Source organism: Giraffa tippelskirchi, chromosome 11 (genome assembly GCF_054371585.1).
Source record: "Giraffa tippelskirchi isolate mGirTip1 chromosome 11, T2T-mGirTip1v1.2.pri, whole genome shotgun sequence".
Lineage (NCBI taxonomy): Eukaryota > Metazoa > Chordata > Mammalia > Artiodactyla > Giraffidae > Giraffa > Giraffa tippelskirchi.
This window is the reverse complement of record NC_137285.1, coordinates 767,955-792,900: the sequence shown is the minus strand read 5'-3', so window position 1 is coordinate 792,900 and position 24,946 is coordinate 767,955. Positions and strand designations below refer to the sequence as shown.

General features: G+C 60.6%; 1 protein-coding gene and 1 long non-coding RNA gene across 6 annotated transcripts; one reads left to right on the top strand and one right to left on the bottom strand.

The window, feature by feature from the left end:
- Window positions 1-702: 702 nt before the first annotated feature.
- On the top strand, window positions 703-22,604 carry KLHL22 (kelch like family member 22). 4 transcript variants are annotated; one of them, XM_081541949.1, is made up of 7 exons: window positions 703-984; window positions 7,532-7,797; window positions 12,822-12,987; window positions 13,266-13,984; window positions 15,725-15,917; window positions 19,723-19,956; window positions 21,874-22,604. In XM_081541949.1, the coding sequence occupies exons 2-7, from the start codon at window positions 7,571-7,573 to the stop codon at window positions 22,237-22,239; spliced, it is 1,905 nt and encodes a 634-aa protein (XP_081398075.1). In that variant the 5' UTR covers window positions 703-984; window positions 7,532-7,570; the 3' UTR covers window positions 22,240-22,604. The 4 variants fall into 4 exon arrangements, with proteins under 4 accessions (XP_081398075.1, XP_081398077.1, XP_081398074.1 ...); XM_081541951.1 differs by having other exon boundaries at window positions 7,532-7,801; XM_081541948.1 differs by lacking the exon at window positions 703-984 and adding an exon at window positions 5,147-5,184.
- LOC145526426 (uncharacterized) lies at window positions 21,871-24,864 on the bottom strand. 2 transcript variants are annotated; one of them, XR_014068886.1, is made up of 3 exons: window positions 24,408-24,864; window positions 22,848-23,571; window positions 21,871-22,767 (listed from the first exon to the last, which is right to left on the bottom strand). It is a non-coding gene; the product is annotated as an uncharacterized LOC145526426 (long non-coding RNA). The 2 variants fall into 2 exon arrangements; XR_014068887.1 differs by having other exon boundaries at window positions 21,871-22,811; window positions 23,340-23,571; window positions 24,408-24,839.
- Window positions 24,865-24,946: the final 82 nt, after the last annotated feature.

Below are 24,946 nucleotides of genomic sequence, written 5' to 3'. Positions count from 1 at the left end.
TGAAGTCCAGCCCACGTTCAAGGACAGGAAGAAAGATTGGGATTCACCCCTTAGTGGGAGGAGAGTCAAAGATCTTCTGGGCATTTTTTTTTTTAAACGAATTAAAACCTATTTATTTAGCCGCCTCGGGTCCTAGTTGTGGGGCGCTGGGTCTTCGCTGATGTGTGTGAGAGCTTCACTCTCCACTCAGCGGCATCTGTTGCCCTGGGAAGTGGACTGTTAATCACTGGACCGCCAGGGAAGTCCCTGCAGGCGTGTTTTCAAACCACTCAAAGTTGCACATTTGGCACCGGTCCTGTTCTCCACCCGCCTGCCTAGCCTGGCCTAGATAAAGCTCTTGGCCTTATCGATTCCAGGACTACCTCCAGCCATGATACCTAGTCAAGTTCCTCATTCCCCACCCTGGATAATCCCGTTAGGCCAGTGCAGCAAGAATCCCCCTCCCCGCCGACTTCTCAAGTTAGTAATCTTCCAACAACCCCTCACTCTGGCCCTGGCTGTCTTTGCTGTCTTCAGAGTTGAACCAGAGCCCCCCGCCACTGAGAGCCCCCGACTGCAGCAGTCTTCCTGAATAGTCTTTCTTACTGTTTCGACAGGTGTCAGAATAATATTTTCTTTACCAGCGTGGGAAAATGAGGTGTAACATCTGCATTTCCTGCGTGTTACTGTCACTGAACTCCACTTCCTTTGTTTATACCCGCTGGGACTTCCTCTTCTGTGAGCCGCCAGTAAAGACCCTTTATCACTTTTCTGGTTGGTTGACTTTCTAATTATTAACTTTTGGAAGTTCTTTATTCTTTAAAAAAGTCCCTAGAGCGGTTAAGGGTCCCCCTGCCAACGCAGGAGACACCGGTTTGATCCCTGGTCTGAGAAGATTCCCCCATACGCCACCACCGCTGAAGCCTGTGCCCCCTGGAGGAGAGCAGCGAGGAGGCCCCGGCTTGCCACAGCGAGAGAAAAGCCTCTGCAGCACCCAGGACCCAGGTCAGCCAGGAGTAAAGAACGGGAGAGAAAGTTGCTGATGTCTTCTGAATAATTATTGTCAGTTATGTTACATTCACTGATATATGTTGTCATTTGCAGTTTGTTTGTTTTTTTAACTTTCACTGATGTATATATTTTAAAATATCTATTTATTTATTTGGTCCGGTCTTAGTTGTGGCACACCGGCTCGTCCCCCTTGGAGCATGGGCTTCTTGAACTGCAGGGCGCCAGGACTTCGTTGCCCTGCCGCGTGTGGGGCCTTGTTAATAGTCAGGGGTGGAGACCGCACCCCTCCATTGGAAGCCGGGCGGCGTAACCACTGGACCTCCCGGGAATTCTCTGGTTTTTGTCTTCTTTTGAGTGTTAACTGCTCACATTCATTTCCACTTATTTAATGGACTCAATATCATTTCTTATTGTTTTGTACTTAAAAAATTCATTTTTGGCTGTGTTGTGCAGCTTGTGGGATCGTTAATTCCCTGACCAGTGAAATGGCCACGTCCTAACTTCTGGGCCTCCAGGGGATTCCCTGGATGAATTTTTTCATAGACTCTTTGCCACTTGCTGCCAACGTCTTCGCCAATCTCAACTGGTTTTTGTTTGTTTAAGATGCCTGTGATCAAACTGCTCTGCAGACAAACGCGGTGACGCTTGCCTCTAAGGTTCTTTCCACCAGGCGGAGACTTCAGACCTCCCTTCTCTATACCGGCCTGCTACCTGGTGTCTCTGCTTCTGGCCTCTCTCTCCTTCACCTCCCTCCTCTTGTTCTTCCTCTACCGAGTGCCAGCCCTGCTCTCCCGAGCTCGGACCCTCGGGGAACAGAGGGTTTGCGTGGAAGCTGACGCGTCCCTGGGAGGACACCAGGTTATCTTGCCCGTCGAGTTCGCCCCCGCCCTGCCCCTCCTGTCCTGCGGACGGTCCCGTGGGGGGCCACTGACTGGAGCCAGCTGTATTTTGAGATAACGGTCCCTCCAGCTCAGAGAAGACGGGGCGGTGTCCTCTCCCCACAGTCCCCGGCCAGCGCCCCCGCCTTGCTCCGGGCCTCCTGTCCTCACTCATCCTACCGCTCCCCACCTGCCAGCTCCTCTCTCCTACCCCGGAGGTGTCCCCCTCCGGTCTCTCCCTTCATCCATAGAACCATCAGAGGCCTGTCTCCTCCTTTCACACCTCAGTCGCTGCAGGCTGGCTTTTGCCACCCTCAGGAGAGGACTCCCTCTCCCAGCCCCATTGGGCCTCCGCGGTCACCCCTTCCCTGCCCCACTGTGGTCACCCCTTGCCTGCTGCTCTGCGGTCACCCCTTCCCTGCCCCTCTGCGGTCACCCCTTCCCTGCCCCACTGCGGTCACTTCTTCCCTGCCCCTCTGGGTGCCCTTGGACAACCAGTGTGCTCTGCGCTCGGCCCACCTTCCTTTTCCCATCCCTGTCCTGGCTCAGTGTATCACCTCCAGAAGGGCATGACTCCTCCAGAAAGGCCCTCAGCTGGACATGTGCGGCCTTCTCACCATCCTGGGCCCCTGGACGGCCTTGTCTTTCCCTTAACCCCCTCCTGCTCTGGCCTCCTTGTGACGAGGGGAGCTCTGCTGTCCCCCACCATGACTTGGGCTGACCCTTCCTCACGCATCACTCCCTCTACAGGTCCTGGGGAACCTGCCTCCTCCCCAGGTTTCCAGCCAACACTGCCCTCCGAACTCGCTCCCTGCCCCCCTGAGGCCACCGCTTCCCTGCTGCCCCTCCAGGCCAGTCTCTGCAACATGAGCTGGCAACTGCCTGCCCAGGCTGACCCAGGCTGGAGGGCTGGGTCTGGTCTCCCACTTTCCTTTCATGCTTTGAAATTCCTGCCGACCACTTCATGCTTTGAAATTCCTGCCGACCACTCGCTAGGCCATGATCTTAGTTTTCTGAATGTTGAGCTTTCAGCCAACTTTTTCACTCTCCTCTTTCACTTTCATCAAGAGGCTCTTCAGTTCCTCTTCACTTTCTGTCATAAAGGTGGTGTCATCCGCATATCTGAGGTTATTGATATTTCTCCTGGCAATCTTGATTCCAGCTTGTGCTTCATCCAGCCTAGCGTTTTGCATGATGTACTCTGCATATAAGTTAAATAAGCAGGGTGACAATATACAGCCTTTCCCTGTATATGTATGTACTCCTTTCCCGATTTGGAACCAGTCTGTTGTTCCATGTCCAGTTCTAACTGTTGCTTCTTGACCTGCATACAGATTTCTCAAGAGGCACATTAGGTAGTCTGGTGTTCCCATCTCTTTAAGAATTTTCCACAGTTTGTTGTGATCCACACAGTTAAAGGCTTTGGCATAGTCAATACAGCAAAAGTAGATGTTTTTCTGGAACTGTCTTGCTTTTTTGATGATCCAGTGGATGTTGGCAATTTGATCTCTGGTTCCTCTGCCTTTTCTAAATCCAGCTTGAACATCTGGAAGTTCACGGTTCATGTACTGTTGAAGCCTAGCTTGAAGAATTTTGAGCATTACTTTGCTAGTGTGTGAGACGAGTGCAATTGTGTGGTAGTTTGAGCATTCTTTGGCATGTCCCTTCTTTGGGATTGGAATGAAAACTGACCTCTTCCAATCCTGTGGCCACTGCTGAGTTGTCCAAATTTGCTGGCGTATTGAGTGCAGCACTTTCACAGCACCATCTTTTAGGATTTGAAATAGCTCAACTGGAATTCCATCACCTCCACTAGCTTTGTTCGTAATGACGCTTCTTAAGGCCCTCTTGACTTCACATTCCAGGATGTCTGCCTCTAAGTGAGTGATCACACCAATCGTGATTATCTGGGTCATGAAGATCTTTTTTGTACAGTTCTTCTGTGTATTCTTGCCACCACTTGTTAATATCTTCTGCTTGTGTTAGGTCCATACCATTTCTGTCCTTTACTGAGCCCATCTTTGCATGAAATGTTCCCTTGGTATCTCTAATCTTGTTGAAGAGATCTCTAGTCTTTCCATTCTATTGTTTTCCTCTCTTTCTTTGCATTAATCACTGAGGAAGGCTTTCTTATCTCTCCCTGCTAGTCTTTGAAACTCTGCATTCAAATGGGTATATATTTTCTTTTCTCCTTTGCTTTTCACTTCTCTTCTTTTCATAGCTATTTGTAAGGCCTCCTCAGACAACCATTTTGCCTGTTTGCAGTTCTTTTTCTTGGGGATGGTTTTGATCCCTGCCTCCTGTACAATGTCACAAACCTCCATCCAGAGTTTTTCAGGCACTCTGTCTGTCAGATCTATTCCCTTGAATCTACTTGTCACTTCCACTGTATAATTATAAGGGATTTGATTTAGGTCATACTTGAATGGTCTAGTGGTTTTCCCTACTTTCTTCAATTGAGGTCTGAATTTGGCAATAAGGAGTTCATGATCTGAGCCACAGTCAGCTCCTGGTCTTGTTTTTGCTGACTGTATAGAGCTTCTCCATCTTTGGCTGCAAAGAATATAATCAGTCTGATTTCTGTATTGACCATCTGGTGATGTCCATGCATAGAGTCTTCTCTTGTGTTTTTGGAAGAGGGTGTTTGCTATGACCAGGGCGTTCTCTTGGCAAAACTCTTTTAGCTTTTGCCCTGCTTCATTCTGCACTCCAAGGCCAAGTTTGCCCGTTACTCCAGGTGTTTCTTGACTTCCTAGACTGACTCCAGAATCTCGGTAAAGGGGAACACCCGTTCACAGTGGCGGTGATTACGTCCCCGCCAGCGTCCAGCAGGCGGCGGGCGACTCAGGGGACCGCGAGAGAGGGACAAAGGGGAGGAAGGAGGAAAAGGATTTACAGGGCGCCACCTCTTGCCAGCACGCATTCCTTCACGTCCTCATTCTTTGCTGGCTCTGCCGCGCCCGGTGAGGGGGTCGGGAAACGAGAACCGCACGTAGACTGGGCAGCCAGGAGCCCTGAGCCTCTGTCCGGGCTTCGCGACGCCCCCGTGGCCCCGCCCCTCCCCGGCCCGGCCCCGCCCCTCCCCGGCCCGGCCCCGCCCCCCTCCCCGGCCCCGCCCCCCTCCCCGGCCCCGCCCCCCCGCCCCGGCCCCGGCCCGGCCCCGCCCTTCCCCCGCCCCGGCCCCGCCCTCGCCCCGCGCCTCCCGCCCCGCGTCCTCACGGCGCCTGCGCAGCGTGCCCACGTGACGCCCCGAGGCCCCGCCCCGCGCGCCCTGCCCCGCCCCCACGAGTGCGGCCTCAGCTTGCGGCGGCGCCAGGTGAGCGACGGTCGCGGGCGGGCTGGTGTTTCGGCGCGCGGGGCCGAGTTCGGACCCCGGGCCCGGAGCTGACGCGCGGGCGCTGTCGCGGGCAGGCGGGGGCGCCGGCCCGGAGCAGACTGAGGCGGAGTGGGGGCGGCGGCCTGAGGGGAGCCGCGGCCTGACGTGGCGGGGGCGGCGGGCGGGACCCCCCGGGCGCGGCGGGCCCCGGGGGCGCCGATGAGCGGGCCCCGGGCGGGCCTCTCGCCCCCCGCGCTTCTTTCGGGGCCGCCTTCTGGCTCTGCGCTGGCGGCCCTACAACAGGCGGCCGGTCGGACGTCGTCCCCCCCGACGCGACCTTGGACCCCGGCCCGCCTCGGCCCGCAGGCGCAGCGCGGACGGACCCGGACGGCCCTGGAGGCCATGCTTTCAGCGCGACGCCTCGGCCGGGAGGGCCGGTCGCCTCTCTGCCCGCCGCGGGCCCAGCGCCTTCCTCCCTGGCGCCTCCCTGCCCCGCGGCCGCGACGCCCCGGAGCGCTTCACCCGTCCGCCGCCGCGGGCCGCCCCCCGCCCCGGGGACTGGGACCCCTTTTCCCTTTGTTGCAGACCTTGCCTCTTGCAGACGCTGACTGGGGCCCTGCAGCGGACTGAGGGTGCCTCCTCAGTAAATGGTGTCGTCGGACATTTCTTCAGAGATGTTCCGACCCTATCATCCATGAGTTTATGGAAATGCATGTTAGCGTCCTTCAGTTTGTACCTGCTCGGGGCGTGAAGCCGCCTCCCTCCTCCCTCAATAGCTCTGAACGGAACAGCACTGAACACAGGGCCTGGCTCGAGATGACTGGGATCGTTACGGGTGGAGGTTGAAGGTGCCAAAAAGGGAGCTCCCAAGGAGAAAAACTTTATTTCAGAAAAACAGGCATGGGAAGGCAGTCCTAAAGGATGTGCAGCATTCCACTTTCTTATTTTTTAAAATTTCGTCAGTTACCAAAACAAACTTACACTGTGAAATGCTGTTTTTTTCATCTGTTAAGTTAGCAAAGATGAAACGCTATTGGTGTCCTACAATACACACTGGTTGGAAGCTGGTTCTCTCACTCTGCTGGTGGGAGAATAAATTGGTACACCCTATATGGAAGGCAATTTGGCAGTATCTATTGAAAGGTCCACTACACAAATTAAGGTAACCCGGCAGCTCTGTGTCCAGTAAATGTTCCTCATTTAGCTGCTACATACACTGCAAATCTCTGATTTCAGCGCAAGACTGTTAGCAACAGCAAACAATTGGAGGAAACCCAAACATCTCTCTGAAAAGGATCGGTTAAATAAAATAGGGTTACCCATACAATGGACTGTGAGAGGGATATGAGGTTAAGGTGTAACATCTACTGCAAGGGGGGGAATTTAGTTTTACAGCTTTCCCTGCAAATGCATTGATGCTGCCTGGGAGGGTGAGGGGCAGTAGAGTTCTTGCGTCTGAGAGACATCTGGTTGGGGACGTAAATGTGAAGGGAATTTAAGTTTCATCATACACCTTTTTGCTTATAGTAGAATCTCTTTCTCGTTTTTCTTTCAAAGGTGCAGCAGGGGGTGAAGAAGCAGCACATTGGGGGAGGGGATAGTGGAGGAGCGTCAGGTGGGGAAGGCAGACGCTCGTGGCCTAGGGCATGTGGCCCGCTGGCTGGCGGTCCTGTGGCCTGGAGGGGGCACAGCTCGGTGCAGGCCGGACTGGCTAGCCCTTGACCGAAGCAGCAAGCTGTCCATAGTCACTTCTGGTTGGCTCAGCATGCAGGATCTTAGTTTCCCAACCAGGGGTCTGTCCCACCCTCCTTGCAGTGGAAGCATGGAGTTCTAATCGCAGGATCTCCTGGGAGGCCCCTGGTGTCTTTTTTTTGCGTCCGTTCCTGCCTTGGGGAACCCAGTGTTCTTTCGCAATAGGAGAGAGGAAGAGCCCTTGAGAACTGGTCTGCGCTGGTCCTGGTGTTTGTCCTCTAGGAATTTTAGAATGCCCCGAGGGACTGGGTGTCTTTAGTCCCCTTTCCTTGCCTGAGGGGCCTCAACGCTGAGGTTCACCACCTGGGGTCCACCGAGGGGCTGGGTTCCCATGGGTCGGTCCATCTCTAGAACCTTCTGTCTCACAGTGACGCTAAAGGAGATGGAATGGGAAGGAGGGTCTTCGTTGGGAAGGAGGGTCTTCGTTGTGAAGGAGCACAGGTGGAGAAGAAGGAGGCCCCAAGTCTGGACTGTGGTGGGAGGGAAGAGGGGACTAGAAGCTTGAAACTCGGGTGAGCGGGAGGGAGGCCCCAGAGCAGACCAGCCAGCCCTGTGCAGCCTCCCGGGCTCATCGCTCACCCCTGTGTCTTGCCAGCTGACAGCCGCGGAGCTGAGGTCGGGAGTGGTGGTCAGGATGGCGGAGGAGCAGGAGTTCGCCCAGCTCTGCAAGTTGCCCACGCAGCCCTCCCACCCGCACTGCGTCAGCAACACCTACCGGAGCGCCCAGCACTCCCAGGCGCTGCTCCGGGGGCTGCTGGCCCTGCGGGACAGCGGCATCCTCTTCGACGTGGTCCTGGTGGTGGAGGGGAAGCAGCTTGAGGCCCACCGCATCCTGCTGGCCGCCTCCTGCGACTACTTCCGGTCAGTAGGCACGTGTTCTCTGTTCTTGTTTTGTTTTAAAGGTGGTATCCTTGGCTCTGCTTATGATACTGTGTTTTCCAGAATGAAATTTCCCGCAGTAAGTTACAGGGTCTTGATGTGGTACAGGTTTTCTTTCTACTTTAGTCTGGCTTCCCATCATTTCATTTTAAAAGAATTTTCAGACCCATGGAAACTTTGAGAGGAAGATATTACAAAGGGCTGGACACCCGTTATTCCCACTGGGCCACGTTTGCTCTTGCTGCCTTTGTAACCACCACCTCTTTTCAAGACCTTACGAGGCTTTATGCCTTCTTCTCAGCCCCACGCAGTGTTCTTGTAACACCGTCAGGAAGCCCCCTCGGGCCCCGGCTCCTCTGGGGACTTTCGTGAGGACCGAGGCAGGCGGTCAGCACCGCACGCACATCGTCCACACAGCTGCGTTCACACGCTTAGCGGGCCGGCCCCTGCCCCTCACACCTCCTCATCCCACGGGCCTCGGCCCAGACCTTCCCTGTGGGTTCTATGACCCCCCCGAGTTTCTCAGTCTCCTGTGTGAGGCTTGCCCAGCACCGGGCATGTTGGGCAGAGCAGGTGCCACCGCCCCAACTTGATCCGGCAAGGGGCGGCCCCACTGCCGCCACGGTGAACAGGGCTCCGGGTCTGAGACCCTTTGTCCCGGCTCGTGTAACGTTGGGTCCTCTTCTCTTCAAGGCTTGGCTGTAGTTCTCATCTTTTGGTTTTAGGAGCTAATGAGCAAAACGTTTCCTTATGGTTTAAGCGTTGCCTGTTCTCCGGAAAGAGGTTATGGAGAGGGCGTCCCAGTGGTGACTGGTGCCTTGGGGCAGGCGTCTCCAGGGACGGCAGTGTCCCTTCGGTTCATGGGCCTTCACTCTTCACAAGCTTTGAGATTCCGGGCCGCGGGTGGGGCAGCGTTGCCAGGAGCCCCGTTGGGGAGGCCTCGGAGCCCAGAAGGTCCGGCACTGGGGTCCCCCCGGCTCGGAGCCTCCTGCTCGTGCCCTCGAAAGCCCTCCACGTGGAGCTCCTCTCCCCACGTCGGCCGTTCTGTCCCAGTCATGGCCCTCTTCCTGCAGGACGCTGGCGGGCACCGCCTCTCCTGCCTGCTGGAGGCCTCCTGTGTCTCCCACGTCCTCCAGGAGCCATTCTCGGCCCTTGGGCAGCCGTCCCTGGGCGGGCTTCTCCTGGGAGGTGTTCTCTTCTCCAGCCTGGTCACTGTGCAGGCTGACACCCTCTCCCCCTGGGACCAGGGAGAACCCAGACTTATCTCTGATACACGCGTGTGAAATGATGATCCCCAAGCTTCAGCGGGTTTTTTTCTTTATTATTCATTCCGATTATTGACTCGGGTGGAAATGACACAGTGGGACTGGGGAAGGTCTCTGATGTGAGCAAGGGTGAAATGAAGGCCTTTGGAGGCCGTGGGCCTGTGGCTGGGCCCCGCAGGGCACGTCCTGTGGGGTGTCTGCCAGGCTCCAGGCGACGTGGTGCAGCTGGGGCTGCCAGCCCTCCTGGTCTGCTCTGTGGCGTCAGCCAACACAGGGGAAGCTGAGTTCTTTATGAATCGGAGTGTGAAAGCCTCCGTGAGACCAGGGCTCATGGGGCAGCAGCCCCCGTCCCTGGGCCTTACTCACAGAAGGACAGCTGGTTCCCTGTCAGGGAACCTCTTCTCATGGAAGCTGCTTACCAGCCTGAGGTGACCCAGCGTGTGGTCACCTCCAGACAGGTGAGGGGCGCGTAGTCGTGTCCAGCGCCCATCCCCGCCACTGAGACGCTGTGGCGAGCACGGCTGTACCCCTGCCCTCCCGCCGCGCTCACACGGCCTTCACCGTCCAGACGGTGTCCCTTGCGAAGCCTGTGTCACGCTTCTCAACCCCGCGCCTCTGACACTCAGAGCCGCTCTGTTTTGCTTTGTTGGGTTCCAGTGTGTTGCTAAACCTTGCCCAGTGCCCTCCGCAGGCCCCCCAGAGCTGTTTGGCTGGTGGAGAGCTGTCTGTCTAGACAGCCGATCTCTGAGGGGGAGGGGAGAGTTGGATTCTTTGGCGTTACCAGTTTGTTGTTGTTTTTTGTAATCTAAACTTTGGCACAAATTCATTAAACCATGCAACCTGTCCTGAACTGAGATGAGACTTCTTTATTTGTATTATACTTTTTCCTTTTTTGGTATCATACTTTTGGTTGGGAAATAGTGAGGTGTTTGGATTCGAGGTGTTGATTTTAGACCCCCATGGAGGGTCATGACATCATACGTGTGGCAGATAAGTGTTTTCTCCTGGCTGAAACGTTCTGGATTCTGAGACACACCTGGCCCCAAGGGTGTGGAGGAGGTATCAGGGCGGGAAGGAGCTCTGACAGGAGATGTGCCCGCCCCCTCAGGGCCGAGGTGGCCAGTGGTGCCTGGTGCTGTCTGGTGGTGACCTGGCGGCGGGCGTGGCCCGCGTTCTCTTTGTGGTCTGTGCTGCCCGTTGTCGTTCAGTCGCTCAGTTGTGGCCGACTCTCTGCGACCCCGTGGACGGCAGCACACCAGGCCTCCCTGTCCATCACCAACTCCCAGAGCTTTCTCAAACTCATGTCCATTGAGTGGGTGATGCTGTTCAACCATCTCATCCTCTGTCGTCCCCTTCTCCTCCCGCCTTCAGTCTTTCCCAGCATCAGGGTCTTTTCCAATGAGTCTGCTCTTCACATCAGGTGGCCAAACTATTGGAGCTTCAGCATCAGCCCTTCCAATGAATATTCAGGACTGATTTCCTTTAGGATGGACTGGTTGGATCTCCTTGTAGTTCAAGGGACCCTCAAGAGCGCTATCCGTGCCCTCCACTTACTTGGGCATTCCCCACCTGCTGGACACCTGGTGAACATCTCTCTCTCTTTTTTTTTTAATTGTGATTTCTAAAAAACCTATAAGCTTGACCATTGTAACCATTTTCAGCGTGCAGCTCAGTAATATTAATTACATCCACTCTGTGGTGCGATCTCTGGAACTGTTTCACGTTGTAAAACTGATCCTGTACCCATGAAACAGTTCCCATGGCCCTCCTCCCAGCCCAGCAGCCGCCTTGTACTTCTGTCTCCGTGACTGCTCTCGGGACCTCATATGAATGGAATCAGGCAATATTTGTCCTTTGAGGGCTGGCTTCTTTGGCCCAACATCGTGTCCTCAAGGCTTATCCAGGCTGCAGCGGATGTCAGACCACCCTTCCTTTTCAAGGCTCCCGTTCGGTGCACTGCATTTTGCTCATCCATCCGTCAGTCGACGGACACTGGTTGTTCCCATTTCTTGGCTCTTGTGAGGAAAGCTGCTGTGAGCATGGGCCACAGATGTCTCTTGAAGGCCCTGCTGTCAGTTCAGTGGAGTATGTACTCAGACGCGGAATTGCTGGAACATTCTGTAATTCTGTTTGTCGTGTCTTGAGGAACCCCCAAACTGTCTTCCACAGCAGCTGCACTAATTTACATTCCCACCAGCGATGCACAGAGGTTCCAGCTTCTTTAAGTTGACGAGATAAGAGTCTAACAGGAAGTGGGCGAAACACCTGCGCTCTTTGGAAGAGAAAGTGAAAACAGCTGCTGAACCCGCGCCCCAAGCCTGTGTCTGTCCATCCGTCCGTCTGCTGCCAGGTTTCTCCCTCGCCCCCTGGCGGCTGGAGCCAGCATCCTCTCCCCCTGCTTCTAGGGGTGTCCGGGGCAGGCCCCCCGCCCTCCCGGTGGGGCTTCGCAACAGGCTGCGGCGGAGTTACCCAGGCGCGAGCGTGCAGTGGCTCTCTAGAATTGATCCTGCATTCCCAGCAGCTCCTGGGGCAGAGCCATCCGTTGGGTGAAATGACGGGAGATGAGGCGGAACCCGGGGGACCCCGGTGCACGTGGTTACGTCCATCGTGATCTTTGCACTGATAATCCAGGCCGTATCCAAGGTGCCCTGTGAAGGCGAAGCCAAGTGCAGGTTGCAGTGTGGGCCCTGCCTCAGGCTGGTGCGGCCCCGGGAGGGCGGCTGGGGGCCGGAGCCAAGGACGGACGGAGCCTTTCCCCCTTTCATACCCTCTCAGTCTTGTGAGTGTGCGTGTGTGCGTGCCTGTGTCGAAATGGAACTCAGCCACTCCGTCAGCGTGCTGCCGTCCCGTGTCAGCCGCCGCCTCCTCCCTCCCGCTCCTAACTGACCCCGCTGCCGGGACGTTGAGAGGTGCCCGCTCTGTAGGGGCCATGGTGGGCTCCCGCTGACCCCTCTCGGCCCTGGGTCCCAGCTCCCCTCCGTCAGCCCTAGGGGGGTCTCCCTTCCAGATCCCCAGGCCTGCCGGGGCCTCCTGCCCCAACTCCAGCCTCTCTACCCTGCCCCACAGAGCCTGGAGTCTGAAGTTCCTCGGTCAGACCTGGGATCAGTCCCCCGACGGCACCTCCTTTGCCTGGTCTCCGTCCAGACCTACCCTGCCTAGCAGCACGTGGCCCAGGCTCCCTCCCCACCGGTGGCCGGCCGGCAAGGTCATCCTGGCCCTAGGCCTGGACGTCCGCCGCCTCCACGGCCTCCTCAGGGAGGGGCCCCTCTCCACCTGCCGCTCCTCCGTCAGACGTCCCGTTTCAGTCCTTGACAGCGACCCCACACCCGGCAGTGCCCTGTCTTCTGTCTGTCCCCTGGCTTTAGCTCCATGCACGGGGGGGTCTTGCCACTTCGCTTCACTGTGGAGTCAGCCCCGTGATGGGTTCCTGGTGTTGAGTGGCTGCCGGGGCTGGGATGCCAAGTGGAGGATGTTTACCATTTGTTTGCTGTTCGCCCTCTCCCACTGAGCCCGGAGAATCACACGGGTGGACGCAGCAGAAAGCCTGCTGGCCCCGCGCCCAGGGCTGCACGTGCGGCTCCTGGGCAGGTGAGATGGAGGTTTCCAGAACGGTCCCAAGCTTGGTCAGGAGCTGTGGGCGCCTCCGTGGGACGGCTTGGGGTACCAGCCAGCCTCGGCTCGGCCCGCCCCTCCAACGGCCCCGTGGGCGTCACCCAGCCGTGCCCTGTCTTCCCTGTGCAGGGGCATGTTCGCTGGGGGGCTGAAGGAGATGGAGCAGGAGGAGGTCCTGATCCATGGCGTGTCCTACAACGCCATGTGCCAGATCCTGCACTTCATCTACACATCCGAGCTGGAGCTCAGCCTGAGCAACGTCCAGGAGACGCTGGTTGCCGCCTGCCAGCTTCAGGTGAGGCTCCAGCCTGAGAGGAGGGAGCCCTTCCTTCACCCCCCTCCGCCCGGCTCTGTTTCAGGTTTAATGCGCTGGGCTTCTCTGCAGCGTTGATTCTCAAGCGAGTCTTACCGGGTGTGATGCTTCCAAGTGCGCGGCCCCCGGGTCCTGTTTGTTGGTGTTGCCAGTGACGGCTGGTGGCTTGGCCCCCGCGTGCTGGCCCTCCGAGGTGCCCCAGGGATGGGGTCCCAGGCCCGGACACCTGGCCTGGGCTTGACAGCCCGCTCTGTCCTCAGATCCCGGAGATCATCCACTTCTGCTGTGACTTCCTCACGCCCTGGGTGGACGAGGACAACATCCTTGACGTCTACCGGCTGGCCGAGCTCTTCGACCTGAGCCGCCTGACCGAGCAGCTGGACGCCTACATCCTCAAGAACTTCGTGGCCTTCTCGCGGACTGACAAGTACCGCCAGCTTCCCCTGGAGAAGGTCTACGCCCTCCTGAGCAGCAACCGCCTGGAGGTGTCCTGCGAGACGGAGGTGTACGAGGGCGCCCTGCTCTACCACTACCCCCCGGAGCAGGTGCAGGCCGACCGGCTCCCACTGCACGAGCCGCCCAAGCTCCTGGAGACCGTGCGCTTCCCCCTCATGGAGGCCGAGGTCCTGCAGCGGCTGCACGACAAGCTGGACCCCAGCCCACTGAGGGACACCGTGGCCGAAGCCCTCATGTACCACCAGAACGAGAGCCTGCAGCCCAGCCTGCAGGGCCCGCAGACCGAGCTGCGCTCGGACTTCCAGTGCGTCGTGGGCTTCGGGGGCATCCACTCCACGCCATCCACCGTCCTCAGCGACCAGGCCAAGTACCTGAACCCGCTGCTGGGGGAGTGGAAGCACTTCACCGCGTCCTTGGCGCCCCGCATGTCCAACCAGGGCATCGCGGTGCTCAACAACTTCGTGTACCTGATCGGAGGGGACAACAACGTGCAGGGCTTCCGCGCCGAGTCCCGCTGCTGGAGGTAGGGGCCCTGAGCGGGGCTGCCCGCGCCGTTGGCTTCTCCCACGCCTGTCTCCTCTCCCCGGAAAGCCACGCCCCCTGAGACACCCCCGCCGTCTCGCGGGCTCTGGGCTGCAGGGAGCGCCTGAAGGGGAGGGGTCCGGGCCTGGGAGCACGGCCATCCTGGCACCCTCTGCCCTCGCATCCCGGCCCAGCTTCCCTGTCCTGTGCCCTTAGCTCGGCTCTGCTAGCTGCACAGCCTCCTTGGAAGGTGGCTGCCTGTCACCCCGCTCCCCCAGCGCACAGTCTTCAGCCCGGGGCCAGGGCAGGCCCACAGGCCCCACTGCACCCCAGGCCAAACCCCCCCACCCCCACCTCTGCCGTCGGCCATGTGCCAGGCGCGAGGTCCTGGAGCAGGCTGTGCGCTCTCAGTCTGGGGCTGGGATCTTCCGAGCCTGTTACTTTGGGCCAGGGCAAGGGAAGCGGGGCAGGCCCCGGGGCCTCCGCTCCTGGAGGCTTCCAGGCTGGTTTCCGCATCTGGGGCCTCTGGGAAGCTTCCGCCCCCACAAGCGGACAGGCGGCCCAGCGGACACAGGTTGCTGGCTGCCTCAGGCAGCTGTGAGCTGGTGCCCACCTTGCTCAGGGGTGGGTCTGGCCGGCTGCACCCCGTGGGTGGCCCGGAGCCTGGGACTCTGGGCCGGGAGGAGACAGCCACAGAGGCCCTCAGCCTCCCCTGCTGTCCCTGCCCCAGGATGCAGGGGAGGCCCAGAGCTTGGCACACTTTGTGGTCATATGGGAAGTGGGTACTCAGTTCGGAAGGGAGGAAACCATGCCCTCGCCCCGGCCACCCATCCCGGCTGGCCCTCCGCCTGGCAGGGGCAGTTCTCAATGGCAGCTCAGTTCTCAAAGGCGGCCACCAGGGGCCCTCTGTGGCCCCGCCCTCCCCTCCATGGCCCCGCCCATGACCCCGCCCTCCCCTCCGTGGCCCCGCCCTGCTCCCCAGGAACAGCCTGAAGGCTGCCACGCTCCCTTTGGCCTGTCTCCTGACTTGCGGTGGAAGGAGGCCCTGGGTACCAGCACAAAGGGCCGTGATGTCCGTCCAGTGAGTGACCGGCTCCAGCACTGATAGCCTCACTCGGCCTCGTCTTTCCTGAGCCGACAGAGCGTGATCTGCCCCGAGCCAGGTGCTCTGGGGCGCAGGAGCACAGACGTGGGCCACAGTGCTTTAAGAGCCTCGTCACACGTGTCACCCCCGCGGTCCCTCGTGGTAGCTTCCCTTGGCAGGCAGCATCACCCCACCAGGCGCAGAGCCGAGCGAACATCGGGATAGTAAAGCTGACGCCCAGATGCGCTCACACCCGGCTGTATGTGGTCTTCATGGTTGGCAGGGAGGGGCCGCGGCGAGAAGCAGCGGCTGCTGAGTGCATTTCACTTGTGTTTGGGGCAAAGGCTTAAAAAAGGGGTGTCTGGCTGGAGGCCGTTGTGCCCAGGCGTCTAGTCGAGAGACTATCATTGGGGGCCTCCCTAAGTGAGCACAGAGCCGTGGGGGCCTTGAAGTGAGACGGTGAGATGGAGGTGCTGTAGGAACAGCCATCGGGCAGCTCAGGGTGAACCCCAGAGGGTCTCAAAGCCGCCTTGAGTCCACCTGGAGGGCCTGGTGCCGCCTCCTCCCACCCAGAGGCTCCTGGCCCCGCCCTCCAGGCTGTGGGGGCGTGCTGGGGGAGGGGCCTGCTCCGTGACGCGCTGTCCCCTGTCCCACGAGGTACGACCCGAGGCACAACCGCTGGTTCCAGATCCAGCCGCTGCAGCAGGAGCACGCGGACCTGTGCGTGTGCGTCGTGGGCGGCTACATTTACGCGGTGGCGGGCCGTGACTACCACAACGATCTGACCGCTGTGGAGCGCTACGACCCTGCCACCAACTCCTGGGCCTACGTGGCCCCGCTCAAGAGGGAGGTAAGGAAGCCCCCCGAGGGACCCCTCCCAGGTGCACAGAGGGAGCGGAGGCCGGGCCAGGGACCCAGGCCCAGGACCAGAGAGCCCTCTTGCCTCCACGAGCTGTGCCCTGAGCTTGGGTGGGGGCCCCCTGAGGCTGAGCCAGCGCGTTGGGAGAGACCCCTTCCCGAGTTCCACCTCCTTTGGGGTCTCGTCACCTTGGCCCCCGGCAGCTGTTGTAACCCTGCAGTTCAGTGTGGACGGAAGCCTTCCCCTTGCCTGTCCCTTGGCTCCACTGAGGTGAGCCGGGCCGTCTCCAGAGGGGATGTTAGACTAGAGGGAGGGACGGGAGAGGCAGGACCCCACACCACAGCCTCAGACCCCCAGAGGGCAGGCCCTTCACGGAGCCAGGAACCTTGCAGAAGTGCTGTTTTTCCTGTTTGTGTTTCTGTAAATCGTGTGTCCTGCAGTACAGTACCTTGTTTTGTTGCAGCTTGAAGATGTTAACCTGTTCATCGTGCAGAGGTGATGCTTTAAGGGGGTGTTTCTCTGAGCTTATGGACTTGGGGTGCTGAGACCCTGGCCCCCAAACCAGACACAGGACCTCAGGGGAAGAGGGGCCCTTGCTGGTCTGTGCTGCAGCCTGGTCGCAGCATCTGTGAGCACCTCTGGGCACCGCACAGAGCAGAGGAAGGATGGCTGTGGCCCGCCCGAGGCCTCGGACAGATGAGCTCTATGCCTCCCCTCCCCTCCCCTCCCCTGCCCCTCCCCTCCCCTGCCCCTCCCCTCCCCGACCCTCCCCTGCCCCTCCCCGACCCTCCCCGACCCTTCCCGCCCCTCCCCTCCCCTCCTCGCCCCTCCCCTCCCCGCCCCTCCCCTCCCCACCCCTGCCCCGCCCGTCCCGCCCCACCCCTCCCCTCCCCGCCCCACCCCACCCCTCCCCGCCCCTTCCCTCCCCAACCCTTCCCCTCCCCTCCTCACCCCTCCCGTCCCTCCCCGCCCCGTCCCTCCCTTCCCCACCCTTCCCCTCCCCCGCCCCACCCCTCCCCTCCCCGCCCTTCTCCTCCCCTCCCATCCCGACCCAACCCTCCCCGACCCTGTCCCTCCCCTCCCCTCCCCTCCCTGACACTGTCCCTCCCCTCCTCTCCTCTCCCCTCCCCTGTTCCTCCCCTCCCCTGTCCCGACCCAACCCTCCCCAACCCTCCCCGACCCTGTCCCTCCCCTCCCCTCCCCTCCCTGACACTGTCCCTCCCCTCCTCTCCTCTCCCCTCCCCTGTTCCTCCCCTCCCCTGTCCCGACCCAACCCTCCCCAACCCTCCCCGACCCTGTCCCGCCCCGCCCCGCCGTCCCCGCCCCGCCCCTTCCCTGTCCCGCCCCGCCCCGCCCCTCCTTGACCCTGTCCCTCCCCTCCCCTCCCCGCCCCTGCCCCCCTCCCGTCCCTCCTCTCCCCTCCCCTGTCCCTCCCCTCCCCTGCCCCGCCCCTGCCCCCCTCCCCTCCTCTCCTCTCCCCTCCTCTCCTCTCCCCTCCCCTGTTCTTCCCCTTCCCTGTCCCTCCCCTCCTCTCCCCTCCTTGACCCTGTCCCTCCCCTCTCCTCCCCTCTTTACCGCTCCCCCTTCCCCAGCCCCCCTCCACAGCCTGTGTGGCTCCACGGAAGGCCAGGACTTCCCACCAGGGCTCCTCCCAGGCCGGGGAAGCCAGCGCACCCCCCACCCCCTGCCACTGTGGGGAGGAAGCTCTTTGGAGAGCATTCCCTGCTGGTTCAGGAGAAGGGGGCATATTGTGCTGGGGAGAGACCGGGGTCCTTGAGACTCGGACCCCAACTCCCACGGAGGGGAGAGGGGGAGGGGCTCCAGGGGCTCTTTGTCTGGACCCGGGAGGCTGCGCTTCTCAGCCTGGCCGCGGAGGGGCAGCCTCGGCCTTCAGCCGGCGCTTCTCCCGGCGGCCTGGCTCCTCACTTCGGGCTGTTCCTTCAGTAGTGCCTGATTGAGCACCTTCTGGATGCCAAGCCCTGGGAATCCAGTGATGGCAGTGACTGAGCCTAGCGGGAGAGAGCGCTCTGTCGCTGTGCAGATCCGGAAGGGGCTCGGGCCGAGCCCAGCGTGCTGGAGGAGGGGCTCCCGGGCCAGCCTCGCTGGACTGTTTGTGGGGGCGGGGAGGTGTCAGTGAGATCACGTCCAGGGAAGAGGGCAGCCACTGGGAGAAGTAGAAAGAACCTTCTAGGCTGGGCGGAGGCGTGTGGAGAGACGGGGGTCGAGGGAGCGGGCCCGGCCCGAGGGTGGTCCAGGTGTGGGCTGTGGGAGGGAATGCACAGACGTGAGCTGCCAGGCACAGCCGGTTGGCAGCCAGGCTTTGGGAGGCCAGACCGGAGATGGAGACGTGTGAGTGCAGGGCGGTGCTGGCTGCGGGTAGCCCTGACCAGCTCGGGGGCAGTGCCAGGCCAGGGGCCCCGCGGGTTTGCAGACGGGATGTGCAGCCCCTGTAGGGGCCTTCAGGGTTTCTGCAGGGCCTGTGGCAGAGCAGGCCCACACTCCCACCTGTCTCAGGGTCCTTCCCACTTCCTCCTGCTCAGTACTACCCGGAACTCTGGATGTGTGTGTAAAACTCGGAAAATTCAAAAGGTTGCAATAAGGTGACAACCCAGCCAGGGACCTGGGGACCTTGATCCGAGTGAAAATGGAAAGAAACATGGTGAGTTGTGTGGCTCACCAGCTGAAGCTGTGCTGAGAGGGAAGCTTGTATCACTGAAAGCATTCATTAGAGAAGAAAAAAATCTCACATGAGTAGTCTAAGCTCATCCCTCAAGAATCTAGAAAAGTAAGAGCAGAGTGAACCCAAAGCAGAAGAAGTGAACACCGGAGCAGAAATCAACAAAGCTGAAGGAAAAACGACACAGAAAAATCAATGAAACAACCAGGTCTTCACAAGATCAATGAAATTGACAGATCTCTAGGAAGCCTGAGGAAGAAAGTGAAAACAATTTAAAGTATCAAGAACGGACAGGGGAGGGGGGTGCATTACTAAAACCCTGTCAGAAGGATAGTAAGGGGCGACTGTAAAGAGGTCTACACCTGTAGATTGGACAACTTAGATGAAACACACCGGTTCCTCAGAAACACAACGTGCTACAACACCCACAAAACTAAGCAGATCATTTGAATGGCCCTGTACCTGTTAAGGAAATGATGTCCAGGCCCAGGTAGTTTAACTGGAGAATTTCACCGGACTTTTAAAGAAAATACCGATTCTTTTTTTCCAGAAAATGGAAGAGGGAGAATACTTCTCAGTTCACCTTATGAGGTTGTTATTAAATTGATACGAAAACCAGAGAATACAGCAGCCTCTCCCCCCAAAAGAAGAGCAAGTGTGTCATAGATACAATTATGTATGAATATTTGTAACTAAATATTAGCAATATTCCCCTCTCCCTCCAAAAGAAGTTCATGACCAGATAGAGTTGATTACAAAGACTGGTTCCATACTCGAAATTTAACCAGTGTGATTCACCATATTTAAAATCACAGGATCTTAGCAGAAAAAGGAGCGGATAACAGGCCTGCAGGGTTGGCAGGCCCTGGCGGTAGGGGGTGGGGGGACAGAGAGCTCTGTGAGGAGGGGCCTGTGATGATCTCTGCTTCAGGGAGGGTGCGGAAAGGGGTTGTGTTCTCTTCTTGGGGAAGCGCAGCATCGCCTCGGCCCTGGAATCATCTTCCGTGGGGAAGGTGGTGGACGGGACAGTGCGTCCAGTGAGGACCCGGGCAGACCGCGGGGAGGCGGTGTCGGGGTTTGCTCGGCGCACGCGCACACGCCGGCTCTCCCGGCCCGCAGGTGTACGCTCACGCAGGCGCCGCGCTCGACGGGAGGATGTACATCACCTGCGGCCGCCGCGGCGAGGACTACCTGAAGGAGACCCACTGCTATGAGCCGGGCAGCGACAGCTGGCACACGCTGGCCGACGGCCCGGTGCGACGGGCCTGGCACGGCATGGCCACCCTCCAGGACAAGCTGTACGTGATTGGGGGCAGCAACAACGACGCGGGCTACCGGAGGGACGTGCACCAGGTGAGCGGGCCCCCCCCCCCCCCGCGGGCGTTGATGAGGAGCCACCACTGCGGGGAGCGGGGTGCGCGGAGACACGGCCCGGTTACCAGACTACATTCCCTAGAGCGGCTTCAGCTTCACAACCAAGCCGAATAGAGAGCAGCGCGGTTTCCCATGGCCCGGTGCCCACCGCCTCCCGCACTGCACACCCCCACACAGCGTGGCTCCCTACAGCTGATGGCTCGGCTGGCCTGGGGCCACTCTGGGGGGGCATCCTCAGGGTTGAGACAGATGGCGTGTGTCCACCACTGGGATATCACAGAGAAGAGTGTTACCTGTCTTCACTGTTACTAAAAGCTTTGATTCTAGAGTTAGTATCACCACATTGCAGAACGCTGGGGAAATGGAGAAGGGGGACAGGAATTCCTGAAACCTGGCCTGCGGCCGGAGTGTTAGCCCTCCTGCCTGTGCAGGGGTCTGCCTGCTTGAGGGCAAGAGCGTCCACCCACCTGTCCCTGCTCCTGGCACTGTGGGTGTGCCTTCTCATTTGAGGACCGCCCCACCCCACCCAGTGGCACTGCAGAGTTCCATCAAACTGGTGGTGGCACTGGGGTTGGTCGAGTTGTGGCCATTTCAGGAAACATTTGAAGCAGCATTTGCTTTCTGGAGCTCTTTGGGTATCTTGGGTTGTCTCCTGAGGCGAGAGCCGTGGTCCTCTAACTGCGGCTCCTGGGCCAGCAACACCCACATCAGGAGAGAACTCCAGGAATGCGGATTCCCTGGCTCTCAGACCCACCTCGCTGGATGTTCCCGGATGGGACCCTCCAGCGCTGAGAACCAGTAGGCTCCAGTGTTTCATTTTCTGTTGCAGCTGGGACAGACCACCACAAATGCGGCGACATAAGCCCACACGAGCATGTGGTGAGAGTCTGTGGCTCTCACTTGATGACAGTCCGGGGGTGTTTGCTCGGTGGGGCCCAGGAGGGTCAGCGCCCCGTCCCCCAGGGCGTCAGCAGAGTTCAGCTCACTGCGGTAGGGCCAGATCCCGCTCCTCGCTGCTGCGGGCTGAGGCCCTTCTTGGCTTCTGGAAGCCTCCGGGCCAGCTGCTCAGGCCCCTTCCTCTTCCAAGCCAGCAGCCCCCTCCCATCTCGGGCTTTCACACATCTCCTGCTGCTTCGAAGGGCTGTGTGATTGGGGGTCCCCCGAGGATCAGGATAGCCCGTCCACCCGCGTCCACGTCCCTGCGCTCACCCGCCTGTAGAGGCCGTACGGGCCCCTGGCGGCCAGGCCTCCCGCTGGAGGAGCGGAGCCGGCGTCCCGGTGGCTCTGGGTGGTTGTGTACGTTGCCGCCCTGACTGGTCAGCCGGGTGCCCGGGACGGCTTCGCCAGCCTTGGCCGGTGCCTTTTCTTCCCCGGGGGCCGCTCGTTGACAGCCAACATTTGTCCCTGGGGCTCTCTCGTGCATTTCTTGGATCACTAGTAGGTTGGACGTTCCCCCAGTTCCCACATTTACTGTTTAGGGTAACTTTGAAGACAAGGTATTTTTTTTTCTGTTTTTGGCTGCATCGCGTGTCTTGTGGGATCTTGGTTCCCTGACCAGGGACTGAACCTGGGGGCCCCAGCAGTGAAAGCGCAAGTCCTCACTGCTGGACCGCCTGCGACTTCCCAGGAGAATGTTGTTGGTCATCACGACTCAGCAAGCCCGTCTCCTCATTTTATCTGCACCTCCCCTGGGGTTGCGTGCGCTTGGCTTCTGAGTTTCCGCTTTAACGGTGGAAGGGAGTGAGCCAGCACCCCCGGGCCAAAGGGGAGACACCCCCATGCCTTGGGCCATCGACCAACTGAGGGACCGGGAAGGAGGCGCAGAGCGGCAGCCTGGTCGGAGCCCTTCCTCTGGGGGTCCCTCAGCTTCCTGAGAGCCTGTGCCTTGCCTTGCAGGTGGCCTGCTACAGCTGCAGATCCGGGCAGTGGTCCTCCGTCTGCCCGCTCCCGGCCGGGCATGGGGAGCCGGGCATCGCTGTGCTGGACAGCAGGATCTACGTGCTGGGCGGCCGCTCGCACAACAGGGGCAGCCGCACGGGCTACGTGCACATCTACGACGCAGGCAAAGACAGCTGGGAGGAGGGGCCGCAGCTGGACAACTCCATCTCGGGCCTGGCCGCCTGTGTGCTCACCCTGCCGCGGTCCCTGCTGCTCGATCCGCCCCAGGGGACCCCTGACCGCAGCCAGGCCGACCCGGACTTCGCCTCCGAGGTGATGAGTGTGTCTGACTGGGAGGAGTTCGACAACTCCAGCGAGGACTAGGGTCCTGGGGGCGGGGGTGACGGGGATCCCGGGCGTCTCCCCACCCCCGCCCGTCGGCAGGTGGGCAGGTGCTGGGGGCTCGCAGGCCTGTGGCAGGAGCCCTTTGGGAAGGGCAGCAGCACGGCTGGGGACCGGAGCTCCGCCACCAGCCAGCCTAGTCCCTGTCGGGCAGAGAGGGCCCCCCCCAGCCCCATGGGCAGGAACGGTACAAGCTGGGCCCATCGCCAGCCCAGCAGCTCCCAGGGACGGAAGCGGGGGCAGAGCGCCAGCCAGGGGCGAGGCTGGTTGTGATAACAGGGTCTTGCAGCTGGGCCTTCCCCCCCCCCCGTGTTGTTGATAAATGAAATAAAGCACCTTCCACGAGGCGCGTTGCTCTCCTTTGGCCTGGGCCTCGCTTCCGCTCACAGCTCCGGGGGCGTGGCTTCTGGGTAGGAGCCCACCCCCGGCTGGACGGTGTCACCAGGACAGCTGTCCCTGTCTCATGACCCTGGCTGGAGCATCTCTCCCACTGAGGACCTCTCCTGTGAACTAAGGTTCCGGTGGCCGTCTTAGCACCAAGGAAAGACCAGCACCTGGGGAGGGAGGGTGGGAGAGCCCCGGGGGGGCACCTGTCTCCTGCATCTGAGCGGATCGTAGGACGGGCCTCTGTGTTTTCTCCAGGTAATCCTCAAGGACCCTCCTGAGTGGGTGGGACCCGCAGGCGGGGGTTCCAGTGCCATTTTCTGCCCTGCCCAGCCTCTACCAGAACACTGTCCGCTCCTTCAGGGCCCTCCTACCCCGCCCCCGCAGACCCCCACCACTCTGCGTCTTGGTCTTTGTCCCCGCGTTGGAACCTCTAAGACCTGGGCAGCAGCCTGGCCCTGCCACAGACCAGCACAGCATTGGCCCATGGCCAGCAGCCCGTTCGCTCCTCCCTGAGCCCAGGCAGCCGCTTGCCAGCTTGGCAGGCTCTCCGGCCTGCACTCGAGCCTTCATGCCACCCTCTCCCTTCAAAGTTGGCCTCCTCCGGGAGCCATCCCTGCCAGGCCCAGGCTCCAGGTGTCCACCGTTGGCCTGTGTGCTGGTCAGTCATATGGGCCCTTCCTCATTCTGGCATTCACCTGGCACAAGGCAGGCAGACGGACGGTCCCCCACTCCACCTGTACCCAGACTCCCGACTCCCGACCGCGTGGGTCGGGGCTGGTAAACTCGCCGTCAGGCGTGAGGTGGGCCTGAGACAAGGCTGGGGACGGTCCTGTCTTGCGGGCAGCAGACACAGGTGGCAGATGGCCAGGGGCGGGTAGAGAGTTGTAGCATTCAGACAGTCCTGGGGTGCCCGTCACAGAGCTGGGCCTGGAGGGGGCGGGGAGGTGATGGAGTCTGAGGTTGCTGTCCGTGAACCCAGTCCAGCTGGGTGACGCCTATAAGCCAGGAGCAGGACAGACAGAGCAGCCACACGGACCTCTGCTGGCCGTCCTAGGGTGCAGCCAACGGGGGTTCCGTGGGAGGGGCGAGGGCCCTGGGAGATAGGGCCGTGGCCTGCAGAGCTGCCCGGAAGTGGTTGGCCTGTTGACTTGCCCCAGAGAAGTGTTTGCGTTCATGACCACAGGAGAGCGACTTCCCCGCCACCCTGCCTGTGGCCGCCCCTGTCCTACACCAGCGGGGCTCCCGCCCACCCCCCCTGCCACCAGCCTGGCGGTGCCCACAGCCTTTGTTACAGGCCCCCTCCTCCTTGATGGACCCCCACATGACTGAGGCAGGAGCCCTCCTGGGGAGCCTGCACGCAGCCCGCCCCCACCCTGGCCCTGCCTCCGGCTCTGAGGTCCCCAGAAGCCCAGCTCAGCTCTGAGCTGGCCGCCCTACTTCTGTCCCCTCCCCGCTCCTCGGGCCTGGAGCTGGGTCTGACCCCTCTGCTCCCCTCTTCCTCCAGGTCCCCAGGCCCCGCGCACCCTCTTTCTCTGCAGCCCCTGCCCTGCTCTGTCCTCGCCCCACCGCTCTGGATTTAGGAGCCTCAGGCCTCCAGGCCTGGCTCCATCTGGATTTTTTCCTGGGGGACCAATGGCCTCTCAAGCAGAATCCCTCTCCCAGGCCCCTAGCGCACCTTCTCACCTTGAGAAGGGCTTGCAGGCAGGGACTCCGACCGGACTGTCCCCACCACCGCCCTGGCAGCCTCCGTCACCTGCCTTTACCTCCAGGATCTCCGAGCCGGCGCGGGGCCGTTCTACTGCGGGCATCGCTGCCATCTGTCCCTACGGGGCCCCCTTCGCCGAGGCCTCTGGTCCAGACCCAGCCTACCCAAGGCCTCAAGCGTCGGGCGCCGCCGCCGTCGCTGCAGGCTTTGACTGTGCCCGGCTCGGAAGGCGCTGACCGCACCGCCGGGCGCGGGAGGGCCTCGCTGAGGGAGCAGAGGCCGGCTGAGGCCTTGACCTGCGGTCCCGAGGCGCCGCTGGCCAGGGGACTTCGCTGCGCCGCCCCTGGCGCCCACCCGCCTCCCGCCGCCCGGGGCTTGGCCTCGTCGGGAGCGCGCAGGGCCCGCTTCTCCGGTGGGTGTCTGGGGAGGGGAGGGAGGGAAAGGCGCGGCCGGCGGCCGGGGATTCCTCCCGCGGGCCCCTTCCAAGTTCGCCCCAAGTTTGCGCGCGGCCGCCTGGGGGCGGGGGCCGCGCGGAGGGGCGGTGGCGCGGCCGGAGGGTGGGGTCTGGCGCGCGGGGCGGGCGCTGCCGCCTGGCCG

Bases quoted from the DNA above. Each gene is read 5' to 3' on its own strand.
- KLHL22 (XM_081541949.1), top strand. From the start codon at position 7,571: ATGGCGGAGGAGCAGGAGTTCGCCCAGCTCTGCAAGTTGCCCACGCAG. The intron at 12,988-13,265 runs GTGAGGCTCCAG...CTCTGTCCTCAG, and splicing joins TTGCCGCCTGCCAGCTTCAG to ATCCCGGAGATCATCCACTT. The intron at 19,957-21,873 runs GTGAGCGGGCCC...CTTGCCTTGCAG, and splicing joins ACCGGAGGGACGTGCACCAG to GTGGCCTGCTACAGCTGCAG.